The sequence below is a fragment of the Triturus cristatus genome, chromosome 1_1 (assembly GCF_964204655.1).
Source record: "Triturus cristatus chromosome 1_1, aTriCri1.1, whole genome shotgun sequence".
Classification (NCBI taxonomy): domain Eukaryota; kingdom Metazoa; phylum Chordata; class Amphibia; order Caudata; family Salamandridae; genus Triturus; species Triturus cristatus.
In genome coordinates, this window is record NC_140579.1 from 78,842,475 (window position 1) to 78,864,053 (window position 21,579).

At 48.7% G+C, this 21,579-nt stretch overlaps 2 protein-coding genes across 3 annotated transcripts in view; one reads left to right on the forward strand and one right to left on the reverse strand.

The window, feature by feature from the left end:
- The window catches only part of LOC146869494 (keratin, type I cytoskeletal 12-like), a 387,487-nt gene that overhangs the window by 217,410 nt on the left and 148,498 nt on the right, over positions 1–21,579 (forward strand). The gene's annotated exons all lie outside the window — the stretch shown is intronic.
- LOC146869496 (keratin, type I cytoskeletal 12-like) overlaps positions 1–21,579 on the reverse strand; it is a 137,456-nt gene that overhangs the window by 4,955 nt on the left and 110,922 nt on the right. Inside the window, exons 1-5 of one of the 2 annotated variants that reach the window (XM_085600028.1) lie at positions 7,696–8,100; positions 6,480–6,562; positions 4,644–4,800; positions 2,271–2,429; positions 1,760–1,885 (exon numbers count right to left, since the gene is read on the reverse strand). In XM_085600028.1, coding sequence (XP_085456154.1) covers positions 1,760–1,885; positions 2,271–2,429; positions 4,644–4,800; positions 6,480–6,562; positions 7,696–8,040 — 870 coding nt within the window. In that variant the 5' untranslated portion in view covers positions 8,041–8,100. Of the gene's footprint in view, positions 1–1,759; positions 1,886–2,270; positions 2,430–4,643; positions 4,801–6,479; positions 6,563–7,695; positions 8,101–21,579 lie in introns of those variants that run through there. The other variant, XM_085600068.1, reaches the window with a different exon arrangement.

A 21,579-nucleotide genomic window follows, 5' to 3' on the forward strand; every position in this document is an offset into this window, starting at 1 on the left:
ACTGGCAGGAGCAGGGCTATCAGTCGCCCGGCAGGAGGTGGAGCCAGCATTGTGTCAGGCAGGGCAGGCTACTCTTCCCTTACTCTAAGTGTAAATGGCTCATTCACCCCACACTGACTCCTTCAGACCCCTGGAGCCACCCAGCCCCTGACACACACACCAAACCAGCAGAGACCGGTGGATAGTTGGACAAGAAAATAGCCACTTTCTAAAAGGGCTATTTTCAAACATAGAATTTAAAAACCATCCATCCTAAAGGATGTGTTATTAAATTCTGAGTTCAGGGATACTAAACTTGACCTGCTACCATGCTCCCTGAGTCAGATAGATTATAATGGAGTTAATAATCCGTCTGCCCATTCTGGCCTATGGGAGGCAGGTAACCCTTCAATAGTGAAAAACGAAAATGGCTGTAATTCACTACTAGGTCATGCCACACACATCAGGGCATGACCTATCTTTTACCAACAATGCACCCAGCCCTAGGGCCTACCATAGAGGTGTCTGAAATGTGGCAAAGTGAAGGTTTGGAGACTGGCAAGTAGGTTTCCTTGCCAAGTCGACATGGCAGTCAGGGACTGCACGCAGGCTCTGCGGTGGCAGGCCTGGGACTCATTTTACAAGCTGCTTCTGTGGGTGGCACAACCAGTGCTGCAAGCCCACCTGCAGCAGTTAACTTACATGCCCTTGGCACACGCAGTGCACTGGACTAGGGTCTGAACAGTAAGTCAACCAAGCCAATCATGGTAACACCAATCAATGTAACAATTTAACATAGGGAGCACTTGCACTGTGGCACTGATCAGCAGTGGCACAGTGCCCAAAGCAATATTCCAGCAAAAACAACGTAAACAGAGGAGGCAAACAGAAAAAAATGGAGGAGAGACTCATGCCAATGATGCCAGGTCTAACAATGCTGGTTCATGGTATGTACGCAGTGCACTTACTACTACCACTCCAAGCTGCTGATGCAACTGTGTGTATGTTAAAGCCACCCCACTGAATGTGCAACCCTTCTCCAGCTCCACTCTCTCTGCCTTAGCAAGGGCCCTCAACACTGCCAACGCCTCCTGCCCACCCAGATGGTATATGTATTAATCCGTGACATTTCTGAGATTAAGTAAAAATATATGAGTATTGCCCATGGTAGTTTATAGATGAACTTGACTTCCATAAACAAGGAATGTGGCAAAGATAACTTCCAAGCAATGCATTAGAAACCAAAGTGCCTCTTGGCGCTGCTAAAGAGAAGACTCAATAGTAAGCGACTATGAGTAACATTCAGATTGAAGGGTCAACGCACACTTCAAAAGTCACATTTATATTCCTTCTTTCTGAGATTACCAACATTAGAATTCAAGCCCATTCAGCTACAGAGACTGACTAATATAAATAAATGCCGCTCTTACAAGTTTCGCGAGTCCATGCCTGACCGGCTGCTCGAGTCCAGATTTAGTCTTTGCATTCCGGGGCTTTAGGTATATTTTATCCCATTGTAAAACCAATACTACGAGTTCTAGAAAACGAAGAAATAAACTGGACTGGGACAGATACCCACGCGTGGACCTAGGAATCTTGGCAGTTATATAAGTGTATTCACACTAAGGAGAGAGAGCTATGTGCTGTATAAGTGGTGGTTCCAGCATGGTCGTGGGTTCTTCAAGACCTTCCCCAGGGAATGGAGGATCTAACATGCTTGGAAAGATTTCTCACCAGCGAGGTCCATGTAGAAAGAACTGGAGTCATTGAGACAACTCACCATTATGAGAGATGCCTGCAGATCAATTTCCAAGGCTTGTAGGGAGCGCTTCAAGTCATAGATCTCTCTCTTGCTCGTCTGGACCTCCTCAGCCCCGGCGGAGATCTCTTGTTTGAGGGCAGTGCTCTAAGAGACAGCATGGGAATGAGTAAAGTCACATATTTAGACACTACAAAAAGTGATGGACTTCTTGAATTTATCCCAGCCACAGGAAATTACTCGGGCATATTCCATTCCTGTCTTTTTAAATGGTCTATGTCGTTACAGTCAGGAGAAACATATATGCAAATTGCACATTTAAAACGCACTTCCTCCGAGACTGATCTGTGGGGACTCTGTGTGGGCGATAAGCCATAGTCAGTGACATATTATGTAGGGTCTGGGATGAGACTGACTTCGGAACAGCCTTATGGGTATTTCAGGGGGCAATAGTTTCTTTGAAAATATCTAGGTTTTCCATAGTTCAGTCCTTCTTATCCCACAGCCCACAGGACATTCATTCCTTCCTCACCGCTTCCAGGAACTTTGCTTCGGCATCCCGGCGATTCTTGTCTGCCATCTCCTCGTACTGGCCTCGCATGTCCCCGAGGAGCTTCAGCAGGTTGATGCCTGGCACGGCATTCATCTCTACGCTGAGGTGCCCTTCAGCTCCCAGGAGTCCCTTCATTTCCTGCGGGAAGAGTAGCAGTATGCCATGGGCATTATTCAGGGTTAACCATAGGCAAGAATACAAGGGTACCTTTTCTGCTCTTTTTATCATTGCTTTTGTATAAGTCAGTTCACCAAAATGCCAGAGCAGAGGCGGCAGAAGTGACATCATGCATCATGTGATCCCAGTACCAGCTCAGGTTTCACCAGTAGCCCTGCCTTGGCCCCTCAAGCGCTTCTGATTGGCTTGTGAGGTGGGAGACAAGGATCAATGATTGTACATTACAAGCAGAAGTATGGCTCTTTGAACTATATTTACTGTATTCCTCCCAGTCTCCTGTGATCCCTGACAGTGATGCCAGGAGCAGTGCCAGAGGTACCAAAGGTTATGTTAGTGGTTGCAGCTGCTATTCCTCCTGCCACTACTAATTCACATGCTTGGTAACTTTCACTAAACAAATCATAACCTCGTTGGCAGCTGCGGATCATCACACATCAAACACCACTATCAGCAAAGCCCTGTTGATGGATTTTATAGTTGCATCTACGTCTCCAAAGGGGATATCAGTAGATACACTTGTAAATTATAACACTGCTTTTGTTATTTTAAGTGCCACCTTGGGCATTATCCTAAGTGCATATTTGTAGTTCTTTGACAGCAGCAGATGACTTGTTGTGTCTGATTTAATAGACACAATTGCAGGCAGGTTGTAGTCTAGATATGGGAAGTGGTGTTGCTTGGCGAGAAGGTTTTGAGTTGTGCTGGTGAGGAGACCCAGGCTAGTCCCAGGCAGATTGGTTGGGTTAATTGATTGCTGCTGAGATCTGGCACAGCTTGAAAGTCACAGGTTCTAAATCCTTCACAGTCCCAACTCTGTGTTTCACTCTTTTGAAGTTACTAAATTGAGTATCATTAAATTGGGAAATGGTATCTACTAGTAATAGCACCAGCTTGTTTGACGTGCTTTAAAGACTGATTATAATTGGCGTGTATATGAATGTGTGGTCTGAGAGAAGGCTACACAGTGTAAGTGAAAAACTGATGCTGTATTAGAAAACAGTATAGTCGTGAATAAAAAGACCTGTCACAGGCCGGGAGGATCTATGGCCTAGTATGAAAAAAATGTGGCTTGGAGGGGTTATGATTTAGCAGGAATGTATATCTATCAAATAGAGATTTCATCTATCCGTAGGAAATGTAAACAAACGGAATGTAGGAGATGTGGTCTATCATTAGGAGAGAGAGCTGTTGTCTGGAAAACAGAGATATGGTATAGGAAGGAGATCTATTCTAACATGAAGACGATTCGCTCCGAGGAGATGTATCCAGACAAAATGAAGCAGATGTGGCTTAGGAGGAAAGGTTTAACAGGAAAATGTGATCTAGCAGAAGGAAATATCCTACTAGGAAGGCAATGTGGTCTACCAAGAAGAATACACTGTGGTATAGCAAAAAATGGAAATCTAGACTAGCTAAAATAAAGATTTGTTGTCTCGTGTGAAAGATATATGGTCCAGCAGAAAAAAGGCAATGTGGATTACTCAACACATACATGGCAGGTGATGAGCTCAATTATAAGGATATATAACTGACGGAAAGAAGACATCACCTAAGGAGAAGAATGACATGTGCCCGAGCAAAAACTCGTGGTTCAGTAACCGGGGCTCTGAGGTCAAATGAATGAGTTTCCACTCCATTGCTGAGCACTCCTGTCTAAGGTGCCCAAATCACTCAGTCCTGAGTCCCCATGCTGTTGATATATTAATGTTTTCCAATGTAATGCATTTACACTTCCTTGTTTGTCCATCTGATTCTTTCCCTGGCTTCCAAAAATGATTGGAATATTCAGGTCAATGTTAGTCCATCCTCTAAAGATATCCTCTCTCCACCATCAACTAACCTAACATTAAATACCTGAAACCTGTTTAGGAATGCAACAGGTTAAGAAACAGCAGTGCTGCCACGGCTAATTTTCTGGAGAGCACCACAATATATGTTCTTCTTAGAGCAAGACTAGGAGAAAACATGGAATGCTTTCCACTGCTTAGGTGTTTGTGACGTGCAATGCAAACCGTAGATGATAAGCTGCATGTCAGTGCAATGGCCGTAGGTAGATTGTCGGACACAACTCTAAGACAACTTTAATAAATCAGAAAGCGCATTTCAAAGGCGTGTATCACGTTATAGGATTCCATCTATGTCACTACCCGCACTTTCATGCCACATTGCTCTTACTTCTTCGTGGTTCCTCTTGAGGCAAGACAGCTCCTCCGTCAGGTTCTCCACCTCTCCCTCAAGGTCACACTTGGCCCTGGTCAACTCATCGAGCACCTTGCGCAACCCGTTGGTGTCCGCCTCCACGCTCTGGCGCAGGCACAGCTCATTCTCATACCTGGAAAAGAAAGTAACTACTGAGGGTCCAAGCGTGTCAATGAAAGTTTGCGACAGCACATTGCCAGAAGCCCTGTGACACTTCAAAGGTGCACCTAAGTCTGTATGATGCTTTTATAAAAGATGTATAAGTACAATATTGTGGAAGACATCTGTAACAAAGAAATGTCTTCATTGAAGAAATATGTAATTTCTCTTTAAATATCCTTCAGTTTGTTTTGGACTTTGAATGCAAGATTAGTGCCTTGCAAACCTCCCACCATCCTAGTCAAATATGACCATTGCCACAGCAAATACAAGAACAAGGTTAGGACGGATCTTATGGTCTTTGCACTTCTTATCTTTTCTGTTAGCTAAGAAAAGACCAAATAGGAATGAAACCATTCACATTGCATTGCTTACTAGCTAGCGCCTGGTGATATCTCCTAGAACGATGGAGTTTGTAGTGGGCGCTATGTGGCCTGAATTCCAAATATGCAGGGAAAAGTCTCAGCATTTAGGATTCTTCCGAACGTTATTCTAAAGGGTTAAGGGTCTGAATGCTGTGCTACTCATCTGACATTAAAAGGGACATCCTTAATGCGACAGAATCAAGGTACCTGAGTTGTGATATTCTTCTAATCTTAACCACGAGGAAACTCTTTCCCGTTCAGAAGACCTCCCTACAGTACATAATTTTGCAGCACAGCATAGCTAACCACGTACGTCAGTGCAATGCATTCCATCCATACTCTGCACATGAGTATATAATTGTGCAGCACAGCATAGCTAACCACGTACGTCAGTGCAATGCATTCCATCCACACTATCCACATAGGAGTCCTCGGTATATATTGTCAAGTGATCGCAGTTATTGAGAATAATTCAAGCATGTAATCCACCACTGCGTAGTTTCAGTGAGCGAACCCTAATCTTGTGCCTATCTCTTGAAGGTTTATTTCACAAGTGGAGAGACAAAAATGTAATTTAAAGACTATTCATTTGAAAACAAAAAATATAGGTTCAAAGTCAACATAATTGCTCTATTTATTGTTTTGAAATGTATTTGAATGGGTATTAGGTGGTGATATAATGAAGAAGGTGGGTGAGGTATCAAGTAGTCACTGAGATAAGAAGACGTGCACAAAGTGAGTGACCTTTGTGAGGCAAAAGGGTGAGGTAAAGAGTGGAAAAAGAGAGGTACTCAGCCATTTGAATGTTTGAGAGTTACCACATGTGAGTCCAGTGATTGGACCTTGTCTGACGAGCCAAATTCTCTGTGACTCATAAGGTCATGGTCAAGGGGTGGAGGAGATGTCCCCACCCAACCTGATGGAATGTGGTCCATCCGTGAGGGTCTAAATCGGGCCCTAAGATTTCAAGATTTAAGAGGTATTTATGGGAGGGATCAGTGCTTCTTGGATACTTGTTTATCCTTTTATTGACAAGTGGTGGTCCTGGTGTGCCCGGCAAGGTTAGAAAGAGTCCACGTGGCAATGGTGATATCCTTATGAAGGGGCGAGCAAGTATTGCAACACCGAATCAAAGTGTCCCAGTGATCTCGTCGACTCTAGGCAAGGCTGTGCGGATGAATTGGCGGTGAGGCAAGGAAGGTGAAGATAGTCAAGGGTATTTTAGCATTTGGATGACTCTGCCTCGTTGCTAAGTTGTTGCCACTGATGGAGGAAATGGCAGACTTACTTAAGTTTGAAGTCTTCAGCAGCCAGTCTGGCATTGTCGATTTGCAGGACGATCCTGGCATTATCAGTAGATGCGGCAATGATCTGGAAGACAACAGATGGTCACAGTGGAAGGTCATGGTGCAGCGGGTGGAGCATCATTTCCAAAAGGGTAATATTCTGACCTTCAAAAACAAAAGTCAATAATCCTTCTAAAAAAATAATGATTGACATTTACACTTTTGATTAAGCATTTCTGGTGGTTCAATGAGTATCTGGACAGACATCTGGTGCATGCACATACTATCCAGTTCCCTCGTTCCCTCTTGTAATTAATATTCCAGGCACCATCTTGCAATATCCATAGAAACACCCTGTGGCTTCAAAACTCTAGAAAACCATTTTTCCGCTATTTTTGCAGTTTTATATTGCTCGCGGACGCAATCTCGACCCGAATGTATGCGAGCGCTTTAAATGAGCACCAGTTACATTGCACAAGATCACATGCATCGTTTAGGCTCCGGGAGATGACATGATTGGCCCAGATATCTATCATAGGATGTTGAGCCAATGATGGGACTCGAACCTGGTTTCCATTTCCAAAGTCGGCCGCTCTGGTCGCAATGCGACATCGTCTCCACTGATCCCTTTACACAATCAATATCATTGAAATGACCGCATTTAAGAAAACTAAGATTCCACTTTCAAGTGTGCATTAAATGAACATGTGTTAAAATAAAGCCCCAGACTGGAAACATGGTACAGCATGGAGTCACGTGGTACCCACAAAACATGGCTGAACGGCCCAATCGATTACCTAAGAGCCACCTAGAGAACGGATTTGCCAGTAATTTATCTCTGATGATCACGAAAGGAAGTACAGATATTTACTGCAGGGAAGCAGTCTTCCAGACAGCATGGGAACTTTTAATAATCCGGTGTTTACTGGAGATTGGTCACAGTTTCATTCAAGGACGTTGTGGGTTCATAAATAGGGCGTGTTGGCAAGTAACTGCAGTGATGAAATACGGACAAAGAGTGCCCTTCCTTACACATCAAGAGAAGAAAGAGTCCTGTTCTCTGTGTAAACCCTACCCGAAACTATGAGACAAACCCTCCGCTCCATACACTTAGAAAGTAACAGTCAATTTCTGCATTACACACACCAGCAATAGCAAGGAATGACATAATCATGGACATCATGAGGCCAAGTTTATAATGGTTGATCATTTTCCTACCTTTTTTTCCAGCTCTGCGATTATGGCATAATATTTGCTGTAGTCGCGAGCCACTGGCGCGGGGTGCTTTGCATACCAGTCCTTGATTTTGTTCTCAAGCTCCAGGTTGGCACATTCCAGTTGTTTGACTTTCTCCAGATAGGTAGCAAGACGGTCATTGAGGTTTTGCATGGTCTGCTTCTCCCCAGCAGAGAGGAGGCCCTCGTTGCTGGGTTGGCTCCCAATCACTTCATTCTTAAAGACCCCTTGAAACCCTCCAGAACTGCCTTGGAAGCCTCCAAAGCTGGCTCCACCACCAGCTGTTGAAGCCCGGCTGGAACCAGCACTATGATGGAAGTAAGACATGATGCTCCAGAAGGACCGCTCACCCTGTAGAGAGGCACTGAGGAGGAGAGTGGAGGGTGGAGGGGCTGGTGCCATGGCTGTATGATGGAGCCTTTATACAAACCCTACTGGGTGTTTCATTTCTAAGAGTAAACAGCTAAATATGCGGCATTGTTTGAAGGTCAGACTCTCCCTCTCATTACTATAGGTGTGATTAATTAATATTCAGGCCTTGTTCGGCATATCCATTTCTCATCAAATTATGAATCAAGATAAAGCGGGCGGGGCAATGCCAAGCATTTACTTTAATTGTTTTATTTCTGTAATCTTATTTCATCAAAGCACTGCCCTCTCTTCTTATCGATTCATTTGCATGCACGGAGCATTAATAGACAGTTTACAGCAGCCACTTTGAAGTGCACGCGGTGTGACACATTTACAGAGGATACGCCTAGAACATGTGTCCTACACTGAGGTATCCCGAGGGACCGAAGGATTCTTGCAGTTTGGATACAATGGCAGATGACACTATAGTGCTTTAAAGAAACTGAAAGCAGGATTGTGACACTTATAAGTGCAATTTATAAATAAATGGAAGAATTTACAATTAGTGTGTACCACTCTTTTCCCTTTAAGAACCAGCTAACAAAGGCCTCTCAAAATATCACAGATAATAAAGGGGGAGAAGTTTTATCTGAAGGTCTTGAGATGTCCAGTGCTCAGCAGCCACGTTGCTGACCTTGAAGTCAGGTGCCTGAGTCTCGGGCAATCACTTTATTTCGATACCTTTCAAGTTGTAAAAAAATAGTCACGTAAAAATAAAATTACTGCCCCAATTACATGTTAATCACATCATATAGGTCCATTTTCCAAATGCTTTTGGATGGAAACAGGATTTTCTGCCCAATCGTTTTTATACAGGATGTTGTAATACCACACACCATAATAACTCATGTGGTATTCCTGCAGTTGATCCTGGGGACAATTCTATCCGGTCAAACTTAAATATTCCTCAACTCTGGAATATCATGCGGAAATCGGCGAAGTAACATCGATTTCTGAATTCAATTACCCATTTCAGATGGGACCTTTTGTGGATCATTTGTGGCCCTAGTATAATGCTGCATTCAAGAATTACTCATATCTGTTCTATCAGTGTTACTGGGTACATTACTACCACACCAATAACGCAGTTGTGTTGATCAGGGCCATTCTTGCTTCCTGGTATCTGGTCTCAAACAGACTCCACATACAGTTAAGATGATTCTGTGAATCAAATTTCAGATGTTCCTGTGTGAATATGATTTCCTTTTGAAAGAGCTCTGCTACTCTTTAAAGCTGGGTCTAGTTTGACTGGAACACACACTAAGGAAAGGAGCAAATACATATGTAGGAAAGTAGGATCTGCTTCTTATGGTTACCCCTACATTTGTCTTGATGTGACACTGTTTCTGACTAGTCTGACTGGGATCCTTCTAATCAGGAGCCCAGTCTATCTGCTTTCTACTTAAACTGTTGTGTTACGTACTTAGGTATACCCCAGATTGTATACTGTTAGGTACACCCCAGATTGGATACTAGGGTACCCTTGTCAGTCCCTAGTATATGGTACCCATGTACCCAGGGCATAGGTACCCCATAGGTCTCCCATGGGCTGCAGCCTGTATTATGCCACCCATAAGAGACCATTCAAAATGGAACTACAGGCCTCCCATTGCAGCCTGTGTAAGTTGGTGCATGCACCACTTACTAAAGATATAGGTTTACTATAGCTTAGGGTCACTGCACTTAAAACCTATAAGTCATCCCTATAGCAGGCCTTAACAATCCTGAAGGCAGGGTGCTTGGTTAGACGGTGCCCCTGCATGAGCGGGGCACCCCTACAGCCTACGAAGTCCATTCTCCCTGGTTGCCAGTGAAGCAGCCATATACTAATATAGAGGGGGATTACACGACCGCGCGATGACCATCTCTAAAACGGCTGCAACAAACCCTATCTTGTTTGGTGTCAAACATGTTGGACTCATACCCCCACAGGGGTAACCGGTGTGGGAGGCATGATTCCACCCACCGGGAGAGACCTCCGTTAAGCTCTCAGTGTTCCAGGTACCAGCCTTCTGGTTTAGGACAGCACAAAATGTTTGCTGCCGACCAGAGGCACATTTCTGCCCTCCTGCTGCTGAGCCAATCTCGGGCAGGGGAAGACAGAACAATAAGAATCCTGTCACAGTGAGGTGTGACCACCTTCCAGACAGGATTTAGGGCCAGATGTACTAACGTTTTTTGCGGGCGCAAATGGGTTTTAGACCCGTTTGCGACCACGTAAAACGTGTGGCCCATGTACTAATCCCATTTTGCGACTCGCAAAATAGGATTACCAACTCGCTTTTAGGATGGGATGTTCCAAGGATGTCCCTTCCTAATAGCGACTCCTGAAGCTATGTATTCCAGTTGCAAAATAGTCACAGTTTACAACCCTTCACAGAATGGTGGTAAACCACTCACAAACCGGAAGGGGCCCCAGGATACCTCATCCCCTTTGTGACTCAGGGACCACTGCCTGCCCTTAAAAAATTAAACTAAAAAGTTGAATTTTTATTTTTTAAATGTGTTAGAGTCGGGGATCTCTGGTTGGCGCAAGGTTGCCCTTGTGTCAAGCAGGAACCCTCTCCTCCACGTCAGGGCGCAGGATAACCCCTTGCGAATGACCCTTGCTCACCCTCTAGGTGCGTGGCGTGAGCAGCCAAGGCGATTCCTCAGGCGTTGTTGGTTAAGCACTTGCAATCATACACACAGTAAATACATCAATCCCCCCAGAAACGGACACCAGACTTGGATATATATAAAAATACGCTTCTTTATGTAAAAATAAGGATATATATCTCAGCAGACTTATCACAAGACCAATAACGTTTTCGCTATGCCACCAGGTGGTAAAGCAGGCAAATGTTCGTTGTTCGTAGCTTCAAATAGATTCTTTGCAGTCTCTTGCAAATGTTACTTGTGGTTCCAGTACTCACAGAGATCGGCTCCTGCGAACGGGGAAATAAGGCGTTGCGGGCCCCGAGCCCGATACTGGAACTTCTTTCGTGATGTGGAGAATCGGCACAGGTCGGTGCGACTCTCGGCTTAAGAAGTGTTCTTGGGTCCTCAATCAGCAGGTGTGGGCACGTAGGCAGGCGCGGCCAGCGACCCTTTAGCACGGCGGTGCAGGAGGGTCTCCACAGCGGGGGCGGCGCGGCCTGAGATGTCCGGGGATAGCGAAGCGGGGTCGCAGGGCACGGTCAGTGCAGCTGGGTGACCCGGCGTAGATCACAGTCGTCGGACGGCTTCCGGCGGGAGGGGTGAAAGCGCGGTCAGCGCGCTCCAGTAGCAGGCGGTGACAGGGATGCAGGCGGCCTGGCCCGGGGACAGAGAGCGGCTCTGGACGGAGCGGGGCTCTCACGGGTTTGAGGCAGGCGAGCTTCTGAGTGTCACGGCCCTAGGAGGGGCGATGAGGGGCACAGTCTCTTTCCAGCGGGATGCACACACGGCTCGAATTGGAGGACGAGCAAAAGCACAGAGAACCCACTGTTCCTGGGGTTCAGTTCAGGGGGCAAGCTCAGATCAAGCCCTTGGAGAATGTTCAAGCACAAAGTAGCAAAGTCTTTTCAGTAAGTCTCTTCCTCTCCTTTCTCAGCAAGGCAAGCAGCAGGCCAGCTCCTCCGGCGTCTTCTTCTCCTTCTAGTCGGGCAGAGGTTCTTTGTGGTAAACAGGATTCTGATTTCTTAGGAGCCAGGCTCCTACTTTTATACCATGATTCTTTTGTTCTTTAGCGCCAGGGGGCCTGGGCCTGGTTCAGTCCAGTTCTGGAGCACTTTGTTATGGTGACTCTGCTCTTTCCTTTCAGCAGCAGGGCAGAGACATCAGCCGCTCCACAAGGGGCGGCGCCGGCTTTGTGGTGGCAGAGCACAGGTCTATTCAAGAGTCAAGGTGTAAAAAACTATACCACCAATTCCGAGTGGGCTCATTACCCCTAAACTCCTTTACCTCATCTTGGGGCAATAGCTCCACCAACTCTTGTAGTCGCTGCCCCGGATGTAAGGAAACCGAGGGTCACTTTTTGTTCGCCTGTCCTCAATACAGAGAACCCCGCTTAAAATGGTTAAAACCCATTTTTAAACGTATGACATGTAAAAAATCCTCGGATGCTATCTGGGCTCTAAAAACAAATACCTCTGATTTTATTGTGATATGCCTGGCTAAGTACTTAGGCTGGGCATGGGCAATCAGAGCTAGGAGGAACTTAATTGTCTCTGGATCATAAAGTACAATGTGTATAGTGTTTATCTATATATGTTTAAATCAACCTTTATGATCAGCTATATCCAATATCTTGTCCCAACAATGGTTTAATAATTTTTTTTTTTAATTGTATTTTTTTTAGACTGATTGTATACTTGATAAACAAATTGATTTTTTATTCTTCTAGCATGAATTTGTATAATGTGGAGATTTTGATACTATTTTTAAATACTTGTTTAAATTGTCTTTTATGATTTCATCATCGAAATAAAGACATTAAAACCTGAAACCTGAGTCAAGGTGTACTCCTCCCACCCATCCAGGTGTCACCTCTCTACCCACCACCTGGCAGCCAACCTGTCTCTGGGGATTCCCCAACCCTGCTCCTTACTGTTGCCAGGCAGAACACACACACAGCAGAGGCGGACTGGAATGGTCAGGTCAGTAAATACTAACTTTCTAAAAGTAGTATTTACAAACCCAGGATATTAAAATAAACTTGACTACAAGAAGTATTTTATTATTCTGAGTTCAGGCATACTAAACTTGACATTCTACCATGCTCTCTGAGTCCACTGGGGTCACAGCGTGTAGTGACTCCAGCAGCCCATTCTGGCCTATGGAGAGCAGGTAGCCTTCAATAGTGAAAAACGAAAATGGCTGTAATTCACTACTAGGACATGCCACACATCAGGGCATGTCCTACCTTATGCCTACAATGCACCCTGCCCTTGGGCCTACCAGAGGGGTGGCTAATATGTAGGTAAGGGAAGGTTTAGGGACTGGCAAGTGGGGGCACTTGCGCAGTCAGCGCGACAGTCCCAGACTGCACGCAGGGTCTGCGGTGGCAGACCCTAGACACATTTTACAAAGCCGCTTTCTGTGGGTGGCGCAACCAGCGCTGCAAGCCCACCAGCAGCATTGGCATTCACAAGCCCTGGCACCCCTGGTGCACTTTACGGGGGACTGACAGTGAATCCAATAAACCAATCAGGAACATCAATTACAGGTACACTTTACCTAGGGAGCACTTGCACTGCGGCACGGATTAGCCGTGGCGCAGTGCCCTGAGCGGACAACACCAGCAAAACAATCGAGGCACACCATCAAAAAGTGGAAGGGAAACTCACGCCAAGGTGCCAGGTCTAACACGTGTCCCCTCCAGCTGAAATGTGGGGAGAACTACCCTTGCCCAGGGGGTTCCTCGTCACTAAGGCGGAAATACCTGGACAGACCGTCAGCGTTGGCGTGATCTGTACCAGGACGGTGTTCCACCGTAAAGTCCATACCCTGTAGGGAGATGGACCACCTCAACAGCTTCGGGTTCTCACCCCTCATTTGCATCAACCATCTGAGGGGCCTGTGGTCCGTCTGAACCCGGAAGTGAGACCCAAACAAGTAGGGTCTTAGCTTCTTCAGCGCCCAGACCACAGCAAATGCTTCTCGCTCAATTGCACTCCACCTACTTTCCCGTGGAAGTAACCTCCTACTGATGAAGGCTACGGGTTGGTCCCAGCCCTCCTCAGTCATCTGTGAGAGAACAGCCCCTACACCATGCTCTGAAGCGTCTGTCTGTACTAGGAATTCCTTGGAGAAGTCAGGGGCCAAGAGCACGGGCGCCGTGCACATGGCCGTCTTCAGGGTGTCGAAAGCTTTCTGACAGGTGTCAGTCCAAATCACGTTCCTGGGCTGCTTCTTGGAAGTCAGCTCTGTGAAGGGGGCAACGATCGTTCCATAGCCCTTGACAAACCTCCTGTAGTACCCAGTGAGCCCCAGGAAGGCCCTCACTGCGGTCTGCGTCTTTGGGGGTTCCCAAGCCAGGATGGTTTCGATTTTGGGTTGCAAGGGTGCCACCTTGCCACTCCCCACTTGGTGTCCCAAGTACACCACGGAACCCTGCCCGATCTGGCACTTGCTTGCCTTGATCGTGAGGCCTGCTCGGCGCAGAGCCATCAACACTTCCCAGAGGTGGCGCAGGTGTTCGGGCCAGGTGGCACTGAACACTGCGATGTCATCCAGGTAGGCGGCACTGAACGCATCCAGCCCAACCAGTACCTGTTTGACCAACCTCTGAAAGGTGGCAGGGGCATTCTTCATCCCAAATGGCACGACTCGGAACTGGAAGTGCCCATCTGGTGTAGAGAATGCGGACCTCTCTTTGGCCCCATCGGTCAAGGCGATCTGCCAGTACCCAGACGTTAAATCAAACGTGCTGAGGAACCGGGCAGCCCCCAGCCGATCAATGAGCTCATCAGCTCTGGGGATGGGGTGCGCGTCAGTCTTCGTTACTGAATTGAGTCCTCTGTAGTCCACACAGAACCGGAGTTCAGGTGTGGCTCCCGGCGCAGCAGCTTTGGGGACCAAGACCACGGGGCTGGACCAAGGACTGCTGGAGGACTCAACCACCCCTAGCGCAAGCATTTTGGAGACCTCCTCCTTAATGCAAGCTCTGACCCTGTCAGTTATCCTGTAAGCCTTGTGCTTTACAGGTAAGCTGTCTCCTGTGTCCACATCATGGACGCACCAATCTGTGACACCAGGAACCAGGGAGAATCGGTCGGAAAACTGTCCCAGCAAGTGGCGGCAATCTTCCTGTTGTTCGGGCGTCAGGGTGGGTGAGAGGTTAACTCCATCCACTGACCCATCTTTCTCAGAGGCCACTAAGAGGTCAGGAAGAGGCTTGGTCTCCTCTTCCATTCCATCATCAGTGGCCAGCAGCATGCCCACTTCGGTCCTCTCTAAGTGGGGCTTAAGGCGGTTAACATGTAGGACCCTCAAAGGGTTCCTGGGAGTCTGCATGTCCACCAAGTAGGTGATAGGACTTTTGCGCTCCACAACCTCAAATGGACCTGTCCACTTATCCTGAAGTGCACAAGGCTCCACCGGGGCCAAGACCCACACCTTTTGTCCAGGTTGAAGCTCTACCAGAGTGGCATTCCGGTCGTACCACCGCTTCATCTCCTCCTGGCTGGCTTCCAGATTTGCCTCAGCAAGTTGCCTGAAACGCCGAGTCTGGTTTCGGAAGGCCAGCATGTAACTGTATACATTCTGGGGAGGTTTCCTGGGAGATTGCTCCCAGCCTTCCTTTACCAAACTCAGAGGTCCTCTTACCGGGTGACCATACAGAAGCTCAAAGGGGCTGAATCCTAGAGACTTCTGTGGCACCTCTCGGTAAGCGAAGAGCAGGCATGGCAAGAGGACGTCCCACTTACGCCTCATCGGACCGTCCAGGCCCATGATCATGCCTTTGAGGGTTCGGTTGAATCTCTCAACCAACCCATTTCCTTGGGGGTGGTAAGGAGTGGTGAACTTGTAAGTTACCCCACACTCCTTCCACAGTGATTTCATATATGTGGATATGAAATTGGTCCCCCTGTCGCTCACCACCTCTAGAGGGAATCCCACTCGGGAGAAAATTCCCATCAGTGCCCGTCCCACCACGGGGGCCGTCACTGTTCTCAGAGGGATGGCTTCAGGGTACCGGGTGGCATGGTCCACCAAGACCAGGATGAACCTGTTGCCCAGGGCTGTCTTGGGGTCCAGAGGCCCCACAATATCAATACCCACTCGTTGGAATGGCGTACCGACCACAGGGAAAGGTTGCAGAGGAGCCTTGTGCTTCCCTCCGCTCTTACCACTTGCCTGGCAAGTCTGACAGGTTCTGCAGTAGGAGTCTGAATTCTTATGCATTTGGGGCCAGTAAAAGTGGGTGACAAGCCTGTCATAGGTCTTGTCCATCCCCAAATGTCCTGCTAACGGCACATCATGAGCCAGCCCCAGTAGGAAGGTTCTGAACTTCTGGGGTACCACCAGCACACGGGCTGACCCAGGTTCAGCAGCCTTAGGCTCAGAATACAGGAGGTCACTCTCCCAGTACACGTAGTGGGTTTTGGCCTGAACACCATTGGCCTGGTCTGCAGCCTGCTGCCGCATACCCACGAGAGAAGGGCATTCTTTCTGCTCCCTGCAGAATTCCTCCCTGGAGGGACCTCCTTCTTGCTGCCAATGGGTCAGCTCAGGCAGGTCTCCCAGTTCGGCAATCTGTTCCCCGGTAGGCTCCAGAGCATCCCCCTCAGGGTCTGCTTCCTCCTGGGCCGTGGGAACTTCGGGGGCCGGTTTCCCGCGCCTCCTGCGCCTTCTCCCTAAGGCCGGTTCCTGGACCTCTCCCTCAGGCTCCAGGACCCTCTCAACACCCCTACTGGCTGCCATGGACCGGGTGGTCACGCACGCCCAGTCGGGTAGACCCACCATCCTCAGATGCGTGGTCTTCTCCACCTTTTCCCAAGGGGAGCTCTCCAGGTCATTCCCTAGCAGACAGTCTACAGGCATGTCAGTTCTCACAGCGACTTGTAGAGTACCAGAGACCTCCCCCCACTCAAAGGGAACTTGAGCCATTGGACAACGACTCTCTACGTTGTCAGCATTGACAACCCTACAGTAGGCATTGGGTACAATTTGCTCTTGAGACACCAGGTGTTGCCTCACCGAGGTCACGCTGGCTCCTGTATCTCTAAGAGCCTCAACCTTCTTTCCATTGATGGTCACTACTTGCCCATATTTCTTAGTGTTAGAGGGCACGTAGGTTACAGGGACCATCTCACTGTCTCCTAGCGAGACTAGGGTCATCTGCCAGGGACCCCCACCCTCCTGGACTGCTACCTCCTCCCCAAAGTTAACACTAGCTACTTGCCGGGGTGGAGCACCAGTGGGTGCGGTCTTACCAAACAGGCGACACTTAGGATCAGAGGCAATGTGACCCGGGTCACCACACCTATAACAATTGAAGGGCCCCTTTGGAACAGGTCTACCTGTCGGGGCCCCGTTCTGCTGCGGGGGTGGGGGAGGCTGAGAACCCTTCTGCTGGTTCCCTTGGGAATTACTTTGGGGGCCTTTTTGGAACCCCTTCTGTTTACCCCTGTCCCCCCCACTCTTCTGCTGGGGACCCTGCCCACCTTTGGCGGAGTCTCCCACTTGACCCTTGTGGACCCTGGTGCTGAGCCAGCGGTCCGCCTCCTCAGCAAGCTTCCTCGGGTTGGACAGCTTGCTATCAATTAGGTGCTGGCGTAGCTCAGGAAAACATTGACTGGACAAGTGCTCCCATGCAATTAAATCAAGCAGCCCTTGATAATCATTCACTTTGCTACCCTTCACCCAACCATCCAGCGCTCTGCAGAAAAAGGTCACATACTCCACATACGTACTCTCAGGGATCTTCTTAGTCTCCCTGAACCTCTGTCTATATAGCTCAGGAGTTAACCCATATCTTGTCATTAAAGCTTCCTTCATATGGGGGTATGAGGCTTGGAGATCTAAGGGCAAATCTAACAGTGTGTCACGCCCTTCAGCAAGGAACCTTCCCCACAACCCCGCTCCCCAGTCTTTCTCAGGGACCCGGTGTGAAGACATGGCCACCTCGTAGGCTCTAAACCACTGCCCTATGTCATCCTTTCTAAAATACTCCTTCACTACATCTTTGGGGATGTACACCTTGGACTCTACCTGCACCGGTGGAGTGCTGCCACCAGAAGGAGCGGTGTCCAAACTTTTCGCCTTCAGCTCCAACTCCTTCAATCTTATATCATGATCCATTTGGCGTTGTTGTGCCTCCAGGGCCAACTTCTGCTTTTCCATTTCCATTTGTCCTGCCAACTTTGCCATCTCCATTGCATGCGCCCTGTCTGCTGCCCTGTCTGCCAGCTCCTCTGGCGACCGGACTCTGCTGGGCTCCTCAAGGTTGTCGGGTGGAACGATGTCCCCCGCATTCCGTGGGTCTCTTGACTCCTTCCAGGCTCTCAACGCCTTGGTGTACTGGGTTTTCCTCTTGAATCCAGCATGGGGGACTCTGAATTTTACACTGTAGCCTTTCAATTGCTCCATCGTGTAGCCTTCCAGTCTCTCCCAATCCACCTCATCTGTTCCAGAAATCACAGAGAGTGCTCTTCCAGCGGAGAGTGAGCTAGGCATGGTTGCAGTAATGGCAGATGTCTCAACAAAGTTCAACAATTAAAACCTGTGGCTGCGTTACTTGGTCTGCTCTCACTATCTGGTGATTAATAATTCACTGTATGCAAATTACAAGTGCAAATCCGAAATCCTAACCGCTGCCACCAATGTTAGAGTCGGGGATCTCTGGTTGGCGCAAGGTTGCCCTTGTGTCAAGCAGGAACCCTCTCCTCCACGTCAGGGCGCAGGATAACCCCTTGCGAATGACCCTTGCTCACCCTCTAGGTGCGTGGCGTGAGCAGCCAAGGCGATTCCTCAGGCGTTGTTGGTTAAGCACTTGCAATCATACACACAGTAAATACATCAATCCCCCCAGAAACGGACACCAGACTTGGATATATATAAAAATACGCTTCTTTATGTAAAAATAAGGATATATATCTCAGCAGACTTATCACAAGACCAATAACGTTTTCGCTATGCCACCAGGTGGTAAAGCAGGCAAATGTTCGTTGTTCGTAGCTTCAAATAGATTCTTTGCAGTCTCTTGCAAATGTTACTTGTGGTTCCAGTACTCACAGAGATCGGCTCCTGCGAACAGGGAAATAAGGCGTTGCGGGCCCCGAGCCCGATACTGGAACTTCTTTCGTGATGTGGAGAATCGGCACAGGTCGGTGCGACTCTCGGCTTAAGAAGTGTTCTTGGGTCCTCAATCAGCAGGTGTGGGCACGTAGGCAGGCGCGGCCAGCGACCCTTTAGCACGGCGGTGCAGGAGGGTCTCCACAGCGGGGGCGGCGCGGCCTGAGATGTCCGGGGATAGCGAAGCGGGGTCGCAGGGCACGGTCAGTGCAGCTGGGTGACCCGGCGTAGATCACAGTCGTCGGACGGCTTCCGGCGGGAGGGGTGAAAGCGCGGTCAGCGCGCTCCAGTAGCAGGCGGTGACAGGGATGCAGGCGGCCTGGCCCGGGGACAGAGAGCGGCTCTGGACGGAGCGGGGCTCTCACGGGTTTGAGGCAGGCGAGCTTCTGAGTGTCACGGCCCTAGGAGGGGCGATGAGGGGCGCAGTCTCTTTCCAGCGGGATGCACACACGGCTCGAATTGGAGGACGAGCAAAAGCACAGAGAACCCACTGTTCCTGGGGTTCAGTTCAGGGGGCAAGCTCAGATCAAGCCCTTGGAGAATGTTCAAGCACAAAGTAGCAAAGTCTTTTCAGTAAGTCTCTTCCTCTCCTTTCTCAGCAAGGCAAGCAGCAGGCCAGCTCCTCCGGCGTCTTCTTCTCCTTCTAGTCGGGCAGAGGTTCTTTGTGGTAAACAGGATTCTGATTTCTTAGGAGCCAGGCTCCTACTTTTATACCATGATTCTTTTGTTCTTTCGCGCCAGGGGGCCTGGGCCTGGTTCAGTCCAGTTCTGGAGCACTTTGTTATGGTGACTCTGCTCTTTCCTTTCAGCAGCAGGGCAGAGACATCAGCCGCTCCACAGGGGGCGGCGCCGGCTTTGTGGTGGCAGAGCACAGGTCTATTCAAGAGTCAAGGTGTACTCCTCCCACCCATCCAGGTGTCACCTCTCTACCCACCACCTGGCAGCCAACCTGTCTCTGGGGATTCCCCAACCCTGCTCCTTACTGTTGCTAGGCAGAACACACACACAGCAGAGGCGGACTGGAATGGTCAGGTCAGTAAATACTAACTTTCTAAAAGTAGTATTTACAAACCCAGGATATTAAAATAAACTTGACTACAAGAAGTATTTTATTATTCTGAGTTCAGGCATACTAAACTTGACATTCTACCATGCTCTCTGAGTCCACTGGGGTCACAGCGTGTAGTGACTCCAGCAGCCCATTCTGGCCTATGGAGAGCAGGTAGCCTTCAATAGTGAAAAACGAAAATGGCTGTAATTCACTACTAGGACATGCCACACATCAGGGCATGTCCTACCTTATGCCTACAATGCACCCTGCCCTTGGGCCTACCAGAGGGGTGGCTAATATGTAGGTAAGGGAAGGTTTAGGGACTGGCAAGTGGGGGCACTTGAGCAGTCAGCGCGACAGTCCCAGACTGCACGCAGGGTCTGCGGTGGCAGACCCTAGACACATTTTACAAAGCCGCTTTCTGTGGGTGGCGCAACCAGCGCTGCAAGCCCACCAGCAGCATTGGCATTCACAAGCCCTGGCACCCCTGGTGCACTTTACGGGGGACTGACAGTGAATCCAATAAACCAATCAGGAACATCAATTACAGGTACACTTTACCTAGGGAGCACTTGCACTGCGGCACGGATTAGCCGTGGCGCAGTGCCCTGAGCGGACAACACCAGCAAAACAATCGAGGCACACCATCAAAAAGTGGAAGGGAAACTCACGCCAAGGTGCCAGGTCTAACAAAATGCATTCCGTTTTTAAAGGAAAACGGGCTGCATTAAAAAAAAACTGCTTTATTTAAAAGCAGTCCCAGACATGGTGGTCTGCTTACCCTAGCAGGCCACCATTCCTAGGAGTGCCAGCCATTCCCAATGGGGTCCCAAATTGAGACAGCCTCATTAATATGCATGAGGCATGCAATATGCGACCCCATTGGGAATTGCAAACAGAGTCGCAGACACTGGTGTGCATCACAATTTGTGAGTCGCAAATTGCAAATTACAAATGCGACGCAATTTGCGACTTGCAAATTGGTGAGTCGTACATCTGGCCCTTAGTGTATTGGGGCTGGGTGGGTGTCCTTGCCAGCGCCTGAAAGTCTGCATGAGGCGCACATTTGGTGTCCCTGTGCATAGTCCAGTTCAAACCACACAATGGTGCGAAACTGGACAAAGGACGTGGGAGTAACCTCCCCCCTGTTCAGACTCTACCTTGGGAGGGTCCCCTGAATCTTCCCAACCCGTTCCTTAGGGTACTTAAGGGCTTACCTGGGTGTAGGTCCCTAGATTCGTCGTGGACAATATTCAGAAATGAAACCACTGCACTTCTGCCGTCTTGGCACTCTGGACTTCGCTGGACTTTGTTTGGGCCTGACTTTGTCTCCCTTTCAGTCTGCTGTCTTGTCAGCCTGTGCACCATACAGGATCCATGTCGGGCCTGTGGAGCATCCAAGACACCTGAAAATAATCTCCCATGGAGTGAAGAAGTCACTACCCTGCATTCGCAGGCACCTCAACACTGCTGACCGGTCTGCTGATCCCGAGCTCCTGCCAACTCCAAAGGGTTTAACAACACAGGTGGTGGCTATCTACATCTCTAGAGGCCCGAGCTGCCCTCTCACCGAGTTTGAGGTACGAATCCCTTGTGGGGGCTGCATTAACCAAACCCCTGTGCACCACATACTTTTGCAAGTG